We start from the raw sequence: 14,419 nt of genomic DNA on the forward strand, positions 1-14,419 counted from the left end.
AAACAAAGAACAAATAAATAGATATGATGCCTAAAGTACTATAAACAGTGTCCGGAAACTCGTGATACAAGCGGGAAACTGGTGAATCTACATCACATTAAAATCAATTTTTTCAATCTGAGCATTTAAATTTTTTTTAAACTTTCTTCAACTTTTTTCATCAACTAAAGGGGGTTAAAAACGCTTCGACGAATTTTAAAAGACAGCAAACACCTGGACTTTTTTTTCAAATATGACAAAAAAAATTATACAAAAAACTCTACTCCAAACTTGATGTAGATTCCAGTTTCCCGTCTGTACTACGAATTTGCTGAAACCGTTTATACATATAATACTAGTAACTTTAAGTACCTACAGTAAAAACGATATCGAAACCACAGGTGGACACGAACATATACAAACAAACTCAAAGGTGTCTTATTTATAATAAGTTTAAACTAGTGACAAAAATAATTTTATGCATTAAACAGGGTGTTTGGTTTAGTTTGTTTGGTCAGGTGTCAACATTTTAAGGGTGATTTGTGAAATTAGAATTTGTAAAACGAGAATATTGTAAAACGAGAATATTTTTTCATGGCAGTGATAATTGCAATAAAATGAAGAAAACAAAATAGAAAATATAAATTACAGTGCTTTAGTTGTGATGTACATATCAGGTTTCTTACTAACACAAGGAAAGCCGTTTCTAACAACATTTCAGAAAGACGACAGGAATTGGTTAAATAATAGTCAAGCAGAGGCAACTCAATTTATAGGGGATATGTTTGAGGAAATTTTGTGCACACTCAGTATTCTCCGTATCCTATTCCGCAAATGCCAAATATACTGGGTGTGTAGTGACATTTATCAATTCCATTTAAATTTAGACTCGTGCAATTTTACAATGTTCTTTTTTTATATAATTTTTACAAAAACAAAATAATTTATAATTATATTTCGATCCATCAAGTACACCACCACACAAACAAGGGTCTCTTTAAAATTTATTTACCTGTACACACTATCAAAGTGCACATTAATATCAGAACAAATACTTAGTCAGGTCTGAATGCCAGATCCACAGGCTTGGAATCAATTATGGTGTAGCTGATGGGAAAATTCAACAAAAAATAGATACATATTCTTTATTCCAGAACGTGGGGTTGTTAGTGAAATCCCACGCATTCCATAAAGTATGTTGCATTGAGCTGAATGGTTTCAGAGTACCTCATTTAACGAAGTCATGTAATAATGAGGTAAAGATACTCCTTTTGTAGGACAAGAATGCTTATTTATTAAGAATTGTTTTTACATAATAGATTCGAAATAAAACATTATAATATGGATATCGTAAGATGGCTGAAAAGAAGATTTATTAATTATTACTTGTCAGTATTGTGTGGATGCATGTCAATCCAACATATGTTATAGCTAACTCTGGTAAAATAACCTATCTACCTGCGAGGTATCACTGAAACGATGAAGAACATATAACATAATGTATAATTTTACATAATGAAATAGAGTGGATTGGAAGAATTGATTATCGTGATAATAGGCAACTAGAGTGATTTTCATCGAAATGTCCTTATCTTGGAATCCCGTCAGAGTACAGATTCCAGCATCGAAGCACAGTGGAGAAAGATAATTGACTCTATCAGTCTCAAATGTTACAGATCATTAAACTTATTCATGTTATTTGTTTTTGGTTGTACTTACTTACATGTATGTATATACTTTGTGGGATGTGTGGGATCGCACATACATCCCCACATTCCAGAATAAATAAATAATTATTATTAGTATTGTCAAGAAATTACTACTGTATAAAAATTTTTAAAAAATACACGAGGGTGAGTGTAGAGGTTTACATTGACGAAAACTGTAAAAAAAATAACAGAAAATTGTAACCTTATGTAATGTGGAACATTATTTAATCTGAAGGAATGTGAATTCCTACAAATGATTTGAATTATCCCGCAGGATGTGAACTGCGGAAACCCTCCTCCATTTCCCGGAAACCTGACCATCCCCTTGGCCAACGGAAACATCATGAAAATACCAATCACTTCCATCAACATTACCGAGGAAGTCAACAAGACAGCAATATGGAAGCAAGTCAACAATACCAATAATTGCAGGGCACTTCTAACCGTGAAACAGGAAAAACTGGAAAAGAAAAGTCCCAAAACCAACGGGTGAGCATTTATATTTAATACCTACTACAATACATAATACATTTCACAAAATAAAATACTCGGTTTATAATTTGATTATTCTCACTCAAGTGTGAAAAATCTGTATAATTCAATTACAATTACTATAGAATGCTGATTTAATAGACTTAGTCCCATAATCTAGTCAGCCAACAAAATATTAACCCCTACAGTACGGCTGGCTACATTTGCAATCCAGTGAAATTATAACTAACTTGAATAACTAACCACCAGCTAAATTTTAAATGTTTTGTATGTATTTCGTTGCTGTCAATGAAAATTCCAAAACTAAAAAAGACATTGTAAAAGTGTATCAAATTTTCAATATTATATTTGGATTTGAGAAATTTGCCAAATTTCATCCGTTTCATATGAGTTTAAACGAATTTACTTACATTCATTATGTTGTTCTAACAAAAGTTGGCCTTCTATTGTAATTGTAATAAACAACATACAACTAAACTAGTTGCGCCTGCTGAATTTTTTCAGACCAAAGGACTAATATTGAAAAAACTATTTATCAAATTTTTATGACAATATCAGACCTTTAACTTCTTGATCGCCGATGCAAAATTTTCGCCGTGTGCCAGCTGATTCTATTTTCGTAATAACTTACTTGTTTTTTTGCAAAATAATATTTTTGTAAATTGTACCGTCTTACCAGATAATGCATTTATAAAAGTATAAAAATAAAATGTAATCTACCATTAGTAGTTTCCCCAGAAAAAAAAAATAGTTAATTATATTCATAAAAATGATAGTATGCTTAAGGATATGCTAGCGAACAAGAGGTTAAAGCAATGGATTTTTCTAAATTTTAATTTATAACAATTTTAAATAATACATTGTTTGCGGGAGACAAGTAAACACGCTTTACGCATACCTACATATTTCGCAAAAAGGAACTCCAGTCAATTTTAATAATGAATTATCAACCATTTAACATATTAAAAATTACTATCTAGATTAACAAAAAAAAAATGGTATCATATATCAGTATTTTTTTTTTACATTAATTTTCAAAGTTAGAATTTTTCAAAGCCCCCAAAATGCTCTAAATCTATGGCGCATCGGGTGTTTTTTTACATTAACTTCACACAGGAGGCCCTGAGGAAAATAATTTTCATAATTTTCATAATAATTTCAACTCTGGGGATGCTGTGTAGGGACGAAATGTCAAAAGTTCATTCAATAACGTCAGGAATCACTGGTTAAAGTAAGTCAAGTACATCCCTTAACACCCTGCATATTCAGAATCAGCATTTGGTGATCTATACCAGTATTTAGAAGTTGTCCAGGGGCAAAATGCGCTAACTTCGGGAGGTGAATCTACATGATAGTACAAATAAAAAAGAAACATGACTATTTTTAGAAATTCCGATATTTTAAGGTAGTTTTTAGACTAAAAATTTTAATTGTTCGTGTGGAAAAATAAATATTTTTCTATGGAAAAATATTTTTGTATGGGAAAAAACAATGGAATTTCCAAAAAGTTATTTTTCTTTTATACTTCTATCATCATGTAGTCACCTCCCAAAGTTAGTCCACTTTACCCTCGGACACCCAGCATTCACATATATATATATATATAGGTATATATATATATTTTTTTTCACTAGTGTTCCTTATTGTGTCTTTATTTTAACGAAAGATTTTTTATGTAATGTAAGAAATTTTACAGTCTTATTTATCAAATAAACAATAATTGTTCAGAATATTTGACAAAATTACCCGCTTTTCAGTGTGGACTGGTGTAAAAATGCCCGCAAACAATGTGTTTAAGTTTTTTGTTATAATGAAAAAATCACAAGCTGCTAGTGCACTAAACAATGTCACCCTTTTAATTTTTTATGGTTCGTTTACATTGCTTACTTTATGCTCTATACATGTACTAGTAATAGTCAATTTCTATTCAGTAATACCAAAACCCCATTAATTGCTGAAGAGGAATCATTTGATGAGTGGACACTTTCCGAAACAACGCTATAAGCAGTAAATAGTAATAATGTGTGTGTGTGTACTAAGAAGTAAGATGCATTCCTGAAAGTTAACCCATGTATAAAAGTGAGTAATTTTAACATCTAATTTTGATTCACTTCATAAAAACCACACTTCATTTCAGTCTTCTGAAATACACTTCCAGTAATCATGAATCATTTTCACATGGAGAAGGTTGTTTTGTCCAGTATTTAAAGAAAATAATATTAGTACCAGTTCAGGAAAAAGTCACCAATTCAAAATCGTTACGAGATAGCCTCCAAAATATGATACGTAAATCAAATCATAAGATGATATATTCGTGGATGGTTCTAAAACTCGGCTATCGTGGAGAGGATTAATTTCTATATTTGCGGTGGTTATCTTCGTCACCGACAGCATAACCTGTTCTATCTCCCGACCTGCAGAATTAACAAGCCAATGGTCATTCCGTTGGGGAGAGCTATTTACTGCAAAATCGAATCACTTCAGATATTGACGTATTTAGCATCAAAGAAGCCGAGTTTAACTGGCAAGCTTTGTTGCTGCTCATAAAAAAACAGGTTTTATATAAGTGTATCGTTTTTTACTTATTTTTCTCTCTCTTGTCTGTATACATGGTATGAAAACTTTTTATTAATTTTTGTTATCATGATGCAATATCTTTAAAACATACTAAAATTGTAAGATTTTGTAATACTTTTAAAAAGAATAAATCTATATGTACAAAGTTAATTGAAAATTATAGTGGAGTTTATTTTAATTTTGCAATTGCTGACTTTTGCCTAAATGTGGATGAATATATCGAACATGTGATGTATTTAGTATACATTTGCAAGAACATAACATAATCCGTTTATTTATCAAGTTATTTGCTTTGAAAGGTATTACAAAGAACCATAAGTACAAACATTCAGGTCTTGTCAAAAGTATGAATGGTTTTTTTAGTAGCTCTTGGAAAGTAAATGTGTTATGCGTAAGACTACGAGATAAAACTAAAGACTTTAGATGACAGACTGATGAAAACTGACATTATGTATTACCACTAAATAATTAAATTCAAAATCAGATATAATTTTTCAACCGTAATACAAAAATGTATCATTATTCATTGGTAAGTCTAAAACATGGTATAAAAATGGTATAATTTCAGATCCAAACTAAAAAAATTGACAAAAGATGTTCAGTCAGAAGTTGACAAGCGCCTTTCCTCCATGCCAGAAGAAGAAGAGGATGACTTCCCAATCACCATAAAGGTGGGAGAGTATGCTTCCGATTCCAAGTTTTGAGTCCGGGGGGACCGACAACAGATTGCTTCTACTGCACACAACTTTAGCACCCCTAGCATCCAATGTACATGTGTCTCCATCCACGTGCACTTTAATGTAACCCTTTTATTATGTAAATGTGAGTAGTATTTATTCTAAATCCGCTTTCTTCAACTAAACTTATCACGCATTGACTTCAGCTTCATTTTATTATCACAAGACTCTGTTGTATCTGTACAATTCAAACAACGATTTATTTCATTCAATTCAAATCATCCAATAAGTGGGTAGGCCCCCATTAACGTGGACATCTTTCTCTTTATCGTCTCAGTCAAATAAAGCGCCGGCTGTTATCCAAATATGTTTATTTTACTCAAACAAATAACTATTTGCCCATTTCTTGCCATTTACGTAATTTGTTCAAAGGGTTTATTACATGGAAGCTGAACAAGGTAAGATAGAATACACATTTAGATATGAGAGCTCTTCGGAAAGTAACCGCCGTTTGGCTATAAATAAAAAAACCCACTTTATTTTTTATTTGAACATTCACAGTACAGGTATGATCTTAGATTTTCACGGCCAAAAGTATTATAGTGATTTGTTTTTGGGGTATTATGCTGTGCTACGCTACCTTCTTCTTTAGCCAACGTTTCTTTTAGTTCTTGGTATCAGGTAATTGACGGCTACACCAAAACTAAATGCAGAAAACCATTTTATAATTATATGTTAATGTCAGCTCTTCAAGGGTTGGAGCTGGCAAGACGGTATCGCATCTTCATACATAAGCACACACTTCACCACAACCTTAGATTACACATCTGCTCTGATGATGGACACTGCAAATGCTGTCCGAAACGTTGGCTAAAGAAGGAGGTAGCGTAACACGACATAATACCCCATAAACAAATCACTATAATTCACAGTACATATATATATTTTTTTATTTAATGTGTATTAAGTTTAATAATAATATTATAAAATTTGATTTACATTAAATTTTTAAAAAATTAAATGGAGTTCTATGTATTAAAAATAAAAACAATAAATATACTAAATTATACATAATTAATGTACCAATTAAGTATGTCCTTAAAATATCTTGGTAATTTCGTCTGGGATGAAGATAATTGTTCTTAATCCTTACTAATAATGTAGGTATGGGTAATAATAACAAAAAATACTAAATAGGAAGAAAGTGTGTGGAGAGATGAAGAGAAAAAATCTTAATTGCAATGAATTTATGTGGAGAAATGAAGAGAAAAACATTTTAATCAATAAGTTCACGAAGCTTACGAATTGTAATCGACTGGTTTTTAAAAGATTTATCACTCCAAGAAATTCAATAAATTAGTTTTGTATGTTGTCAGCAAATAATCAAGAAAAATGTCTAAGTGAAGTAATTGTTTCTAATTGATACAAATATTTTATTACGTGTCTCTGAAACTATAGCTTTTCACTATCTTTCAACATACATAGTCGCCATTTAAATTCAAGCACTTGTCATAGCATTTTACCAATTTTCAAATTTGTTCTGTACAAAACTAGGCCACCTGGTAACGTAGCCACTTCTTTATGTGAGTGAACAAGTAGAGCCAAGTCCTGTCTGTTCGTGGGATGATTTCCAGATCTATATTATAAAATAGTGGAAGGCTGTAGTTTTAAGAGGCAGGTAATAAAATAATTGCATCTAAGTGGATTTTTTTATTTGTAGCAGTACGACGGTTACTTTCCGAATAGTCCTCATAAAAAGGTGTGAAAGGTTACATACTAGTTAGCAACGATAAACTATATCACACTTTAATGAAACAACACAAACAAACAAAAAGATTAACTGGTCGCCAACTATTTATGTAAATATATTCCTATCTGAGTGACAATCAAGACTTTTAAGGGTTAAGATTGAGTATTTATATGTTTTGAAATTATAATATAGTATTTTTAGTTGCAACCACCCTCTAAACTTTGCAGTTTGAAATAAGTATTATCATGTTGTGATTTTAATTATTTCAATTAATGATAAATGTTAAAATATGATTGCGTGTTGTGTCTAATACCCTGCATGATTGTTTGTGTATCATTTTTCTGTTGATATACTGACACATTTTCGATAATGAATTTCACTAACCAGAGAAGCATAACACTTTGGTTGAATCTCAATCCTGATTTTGTAGCGATGAATCAATCTAACAATTATAAAGATGTAAATACATTATTAAGACACTTCCAGCGGGAAGTTCTATCTTTTACGCTGGTCCTACTTGAATGGCGGAAAAGGCATTACTGTCTGATAATTTGATATAAATATTTTATATCAATCTCTTTGTGTGGGTCCCAACTACATTTTTTTTTTTTTTTTTTATAAAGAAAGACAAACATTCCCGGGTTACGAATAACCCAACAATATTTGAAAATCTCCTACTACCACCACAGAAAGCCGAAAATGTTGCTTGTGTTGTGATGGAGGACTTAGCCAGCCGAGGAATCGAACACGCGACGCTCGGGTGAGACCCAAGCGCTATGCCCACTCAACCACTGACCGGTCGATACATATACATGTATTTTAAAATGTGAACCAAGTCTTCCCCATTCCTTATCTTCAACTTCTTGTCTTTTGTGTGGAATAATATTTTATCGATAGGAAACTATGTTTTAACCCGTAGAACGAGTAATACATCCTTACACTTATCGCACCGGAGATGCGGGAGTTTTTTTTGTAATAATTTGTGCAATGAAAAAAAAAATTTTACACGCTAAACATATCAATAAATGGCCCCAACACTGACTTTTAAATTCAGTTTGAGTCATATTACAAAAGTACGCTTTGATTTCAGACTATAATTTTATAGTTGGGTTTTGGTGAGTACTATGTAAAAAATTTAATTCAAATCATGAGTTATTTATAAAGATATAGCTGTTTAAAACAAAATCCATTTTCTCTTCGTCTTGTTTTGGACCTTTGTACCTTGTTTTCGCCCTCATGAAGTGTGTTAAGAATATAAAAGTTTTATTGCACTTTATCACACTTCCGTTTATAAGGACACTTTTTTACTAAAACCAGTTCCTATATTGATATTAACGTGTTGGATTTTTACGAAAAGCAAAAATAAATGGAAAAGAGAAAAAAGCATTAATAATTACCAAGCCTATAATACATAAATGTATATATGTAATTCTTATACAATGATGAAGCATGACGTGTGTTATTAAATGTTTAGTACAGGTAAATCATTTTAAAGAAACCCTTGCATGTGCAGTGGTGTACTGGATGGATCAAAAATAATTTAATTTAATAATAATTTTGTTGTTGTTATGAAGCTGAAGAATGAAACAAAAAAACATAAAAACAACTTTGTCGAATTGAGTCATGAATCTAAATTTAAACAAAATTGTTAAATTTAAATATTGAAGACAATATTAGTGATTTCTAAACGAAAATCTGAAACAGAAAAATCAGAAAAGGAAACGGTCACATCTGGGACTCGAACCCAGGACCCTTGTCTTTCCGGGACAGTGCTCTACCAACTGAGCTAATGGGACCCTATTCCCCTCGGTCACTTTTAACTGAATCATACTTCGAATAAGAACTACTAACATTGTCTTCATTTTTTCACCGCACATTTTTATTGGCAACTATCTTTATGTATGATTGCAAGATTCAACCCGAACTAAATGCAATCCAGACAGCGTCTTTTTAGATAAACCTATCTTATTTTTAATGTGCGACATCTGTTGACTTTTCTGCAAGTCTGATGTGACCGTTTCCTTTTCTGATTTTTCTGTTTCAGATTTTCGTTTAGAAATCACTAATATTGTCTTCAATATTTAAATATTACAATTTGAGGTTTTACTCAATAAAGTTATTCCGAAAAATAAAAATTGTTAAAGTTTACTACGCACCCAGAATCCATGGGCACTTACAGAGTAAGAGGGGACTGTAGGCAGGTATTCTAAACTAGTTTGAAAAACTTTTTTGAAACTATAACAAAAATGTCCTAATTAAAATAATTTGCCTGCACGTGTTTCTTTATTACATGTTCCAATATTTTTAGTATGTGTATATAAATGTCCAAACGATGAGTTGAGCTATCAGCATGGAAAATCGACGTTTGTATTGTTGAAGTTGTAAATATTTGCTAATTAAATAATAATTTTGGCAATGCCGTTGTGAATAATTTTAATATGTTTTACAGAGTGACTCAAATCGTTTAAAGGACTGCTGGAGTGACAACAAGAAAGACTCTAAGAAATGTAATTCTGCCGAGACATCAGTTTAACTATCTCTGTTCTCTTAATGCCAATCTAATTCTAAGGTGTACCTGATTACCCTCTCAATTAGCTGAACAAAACAAAGTTTTACTTCAATTTTGAGATGTTTAAAGTCACTGGTAACATTGTACCATTAAACTTAAATAAATCAATTCATTGGAATGTTCAAAACAAAAGCAATTTACAGTAAATAACCAGTTGTTGAAATAATATGATTGCACTCATAGCTACCCAAATAACATATATTTTTACTATGTACATGTTTTTTAAGGTTTGAATGTAAATCAGCCGTTTAGCTTTGCACTTACACATATAATGTATTATAATAATCACTAGAAAAAATAAAACTTACATAATATTGCTACATACAAATAATGCTACGTTTCTGATGGTCATTTCCTATTCCCGAGGAACACAATATGCATCCGCAATCCTCATTCCAGTAATAAAATGCCAACTAATAGTTACTACCAAGGAAGCACCTATTGAGGACATAAAGTCAAACAATGTTATCTACAAAAAATATACCAATAATTCTAGGTCATAATGTCAAATAATATTATCTGTAAAAAAACATACCTACCAATAATTCGAAGACTTAAAGTCAAATAACGTTATCTGCAAAAAAACATGCCAATAATTGGTATGTCATTTTGTAGATTACGTTGTTCAAAGTAAATCCCTTGAATTACTGGTATGTTTGTAGGTGATGTTATTTGACTTTAAGGCCTTGAATTATTTGTGTGTTTTTTGTAGATAATGTTGTTTGACTTTAAGCCCTCGAAATGTGAAATGCTTTTATTATATCAATCATCATTTACACGTATTTTCAAGCCAAATCAACTATTCGTACATTGTCAGATTCCACCCAAAAATGGTAGCTACTTTTAAATCTGTATTGATGAGGGCCTTATCCTCCCCATTGTCAATTATCAAAGGTGTGCGTCTGGGCCATCTCACTGCCACATAATCTTTCAATGTGAACAACAGCCTTTCGGACCTGCAGAGGTTCGTATTACAGCTTTTTAGCTGTGATGGGATGCAGTGATGAATATCGGAATTATAACTTAAACTAATCTACGACAGCTGTTGCATATGTGATCGATTGGAAGTGATCCATGAAATTTTACAACAACACATAATTGTATTAAAATGTGCTGAGTGGTGGGATAGATTGCATTGAAAATGCCAGCACTGGAAAGCTTAAGGAGAAATAATGATGGAGCACATCTGCCCTGATGATGGACACTGTAATGCTGTCCGAAACTTTGGCTAAAGAAGGATGTGGTGCAACACGGCATAATACCCCAAAAATAAATCACTATAAGAGAGGAAAATAAAGATTGGATGTTTGCACTCTCCAAGCAATCAGCACAACACTCCCAAAGCGATTGACAAAATGGCAACAAGCTATATTACTTAACCTGATCACTTTTGTTGTATTGTTGGTGTTTGGTAGAAAGGGCGAAAGCGCACTTTAAAACTAAAATTAGGACTTTTAATTCATTCAAAATTCTCTGTGTATATCAGCTTTGAGTTTCTGGTATTTAGAGTCTTATATAATTTTGTACATATATCAGCTTTGAGTTTCTGTTACTTCGAGTCTTATATAAATTTATATACATATTTAGGTACGTATAATGTGTAAGATGAAAAAACAGTTTATTTTCAATTTATGTAACCTGATGAAATGCGCAAAAAATTAATAGTTGGTATTTAAATAATATATGACTTAATTAGGAATAAAATGTGCCATATTTTAATGTTTGTATCCCCAAGAGATTTGCAAAACAATAATAGTAAGTGAACATGTGTTTATTTCAATTATATTTGAAAGAGAATTGAGGGTGAACGTGATATGCAGAAGGACTGAAGATATTTTTTCATACAAAAATCTTTTCTGTAAATACTTGAAAGATTTATTAAAGCTATCGACAAAAGTACGCTTATTGGTAATTCAATAAACTTATAGTTGATTAATGATTTACTTTCACATGTTATGTGAAATGATGTGATGTGAAGAGATGTGGAGTGAACAGAGGACATTAAGTCTGAGATATGTGAAGCAGTGCTTGGTACCACATATTAAATTAAATTATTCAATAGGTGCACTCTATAAACAATTGTTTTTCTTGTTAGTTAAAATAATTATAATAATATAATGCACTTAGTTACCTGCAGAATGTACAGTAATTATAATGCAGTATCTAGACAACTTAATGTTGCATAATATAATAAGAAGTACATAACTAAAAAGTTACAAAATTGGTGTTTCTTTTTAAGCATAGGATAAGCGTGCACACAAAATGGTTGCTAAGGAATATAAGTCCATCCACTCACGGGGCAACTGAAAAAAAATCAGTTAGCAACTCAAGTTGCTATCCCGTGTATTTCAATGGCAGTCCGCACACGGCGCAACAGTGACGCAACCAGTCACTCGCAAATCGCCTGTGCGTTTCAGTTGCCCATAGACATGTCAGTTTTCAAGAAATTTGTGATTTGTATATGCCTTGAGCTGTCAGATTATGCTATTTCTGAGCAGGAAAACATTAATTTCGTTCGGGAGAATTTTTCCTCTGAATTTACGACTATATGAGTCGTGTAATTTCTATACCCGCTATATCAACTTTCATTGATTTGGAGAAAACCGCAAAAAACTGTCACATCTCTAGCGTACATAAGTAAATGCATTACAATTTTTTATATAATGAATTGGAGTAATAAAATTTCGAAAAGCATTTATTTTTCTATATATGTCTAGCAATAATTAAGTAATTTCGATAAATAAAATGGATATAGCGGATTTTGATACTCACTTCGTGATTTTGAAAGTCAACTGAGCCGACATGGCGGGTTTAGAAACTCACGCGTAGATCATTTTGACACACGAGTGTGGCGTCAGAGCGGCGGCCATATTGTATTTTGGCAAAATAACTGCTTGTGATTCGTTGAATCCGATATAGCGGGTTTTGATAGTAACTTTCTGTATGATATAGCGGATTTGGTTTCTCACTCGCAGTTTAAACATGGTTTTTGGTCGCGATAAGGAGGGTTTTGAAACTCAATTTTAGGCTCCTCTTGTTGCTCGCAAAAATGTGAACAAGATGTCATACTCAGATCATTTTGTCAAAAAATCGGATATAGCGGGTATAGAAATTATAGGATTCATATATTATGCAAGAAAATAAAAAAATAATGGCGGCTTCATCATCACTTGATTCTACAGACATTTAACGCAATATGATAGTGACAGATAGCAGCTGTTCTCAAGTGTTCTTCTTCATTCTATGGTTAAACAAGCTTAGATAATTTGTGAAACACAAACATGAGTTGCGCCGTGAGAGAAGCTCAACAACCAGTTTCAGTTTAGTTTCAATTGCCCCGAGAGCGGGTGGACTTATTCTAATCAAAACAAAAATAACAATATTTTAATATGGAAATAAAATGTGCGTGGTGAATTTGCCAAAAAATAAATATGTACTTCGGAAATAAGCCAATTTTTAATAAAATAAGTATTTATTATGTTTTTGTTATAAATTTTAGAATAGATAAATTATTGATCAAATAAAAACAAATCATTGTTCCAACATTATGTGTATTTTTATTTTGTAAAATGTTTTTATTACAATCATGTAATATTATAAAATCATTTAGGGTACATATTATATTAATTACAAATAATATTATGGTAGGTAGTATTGTGTATACGGGGACAGTTATAAAATATGTCAAAAAAAACTAACTTCACTATTCAAACATTGACAGTTTGCAACTCGTTGCAGTTAAAAAGAGCAAAAAATTGACCGATTTCCTGAAATTGCATATAATATGTACATTATGGGCTCGTTACCTACCATTGTGTAAATATGATTATTTTGTATTTGTAAAGGCACCCAACCTCGATGACAGAGCAATAAGGTCTGTCTATCTGTATACCCGAGGATGTGGGATTAAAATCCGTGACGTGCAAATAAAATATTATTCAGTAAGAAAATAATGTGTTCATTAACTTATTCCTCTAGTGGGAGACCACCAACCAGAATCTAAATGTTGCATTAAATGGGTTTTTACAATTTGGGTACCGCTGCCCCGGGAACCATTTATTGGATAACCAACACCTCTGCCATAGGTCACCCCGAGTGGTTAGCAGGGGTACCCAGCTTGGTGGATTGAGGATTGTCAACGTCTTGGCGGCGGATAGCAAGGGTGCCCGGATTCATGTGGTGAGGTTTGTCACCAATAGCGTGGGAGGCTAGATCGCGAGAGACTGGTTGAGGGAGACTTTTTGACTTCTCCAGCATGACTCTCTCGGTACATCGCCTTGCACCGCAGTGGGAGGGATGGATTCATGCGTCCGTCACTTCTGAACACACTGACCCCCAGATTTTCCTCTCCTTCCTTAAGGGTTTCCATAATTCTACTAGCTTCGGACAGTTGGAAATCTTGTGAGGTAACTAAAAACGAAAGCTAAAGAACACAAATTTTCGGCCAAGTAACAACATGTACCAGAGTAATATCCCGCCTCTGATCAAAAGTAAACAAAGAAAAGTACACCCGTTTTCTAACAAATCAAATTACACCAAATTTTCAAATATTAGCTTACAAATACAACATTCACCATAAATAATATTATAGTCATTTAATTGGTGCTTTTTCCTCTTAAAAATTTAAAGCAACAGACCTCAATTTATTGTACTGTTGGATTATTAC

General features: G+C 32.2%; 1 protein-coding gene across 3 annotated transcripts in view; it reads left to right on the forward strand.

The window, feature by feature from the left end:
• Window positions 1–10,140, forward strand: part of Ndae1 (Na[+]-driven anion exchanger 1) — a 178,292-nt gene extending 168,152 nt beyond the window's left edge. For all 3 annotated transcript variants that reach the window (XM_089651223.1, XM_089651225.1, XM_089651224.1), the window contains 3 exons: window positions 1,963–2,177; window positions 5,326–5,428; window positions 9,634–10,140. In XM_089651223.1, coding sequence (XP_089507349.1) covers window positions 1,963–2,177; window positions 5,326–5,428; window positions 9,634–9,717 — 402 coding nt within the window. In that variant the 3' untranslated portion in view covers window positions 9,718–10,140. The remainder of the gene's footprint in view (window positions 1–1,962; window positions 2,178–5,325; window positions 5,429–9,633) is intronic.
• The last annotated feature ends 4,279 nt before the right edge of the window (window positions 10,141–14,419 follow it).

The sequence above is a fragment of the Hesperophylax consimilis genome, chromosome 4 (assembly GCF_061612785.1).
Source record: "Hesperophylax consimilis isolate HC1 chromosome 4, BYU_Hcon_1.0, whole genome shotgun sequence".
Classification (NCBI taxonomy): Eukaryota; Metazoa; Arthropoda; class Insecta; order Trichoptera; family Limnephilidae; genus Hesperophylax; species Hesperophylax consimilis.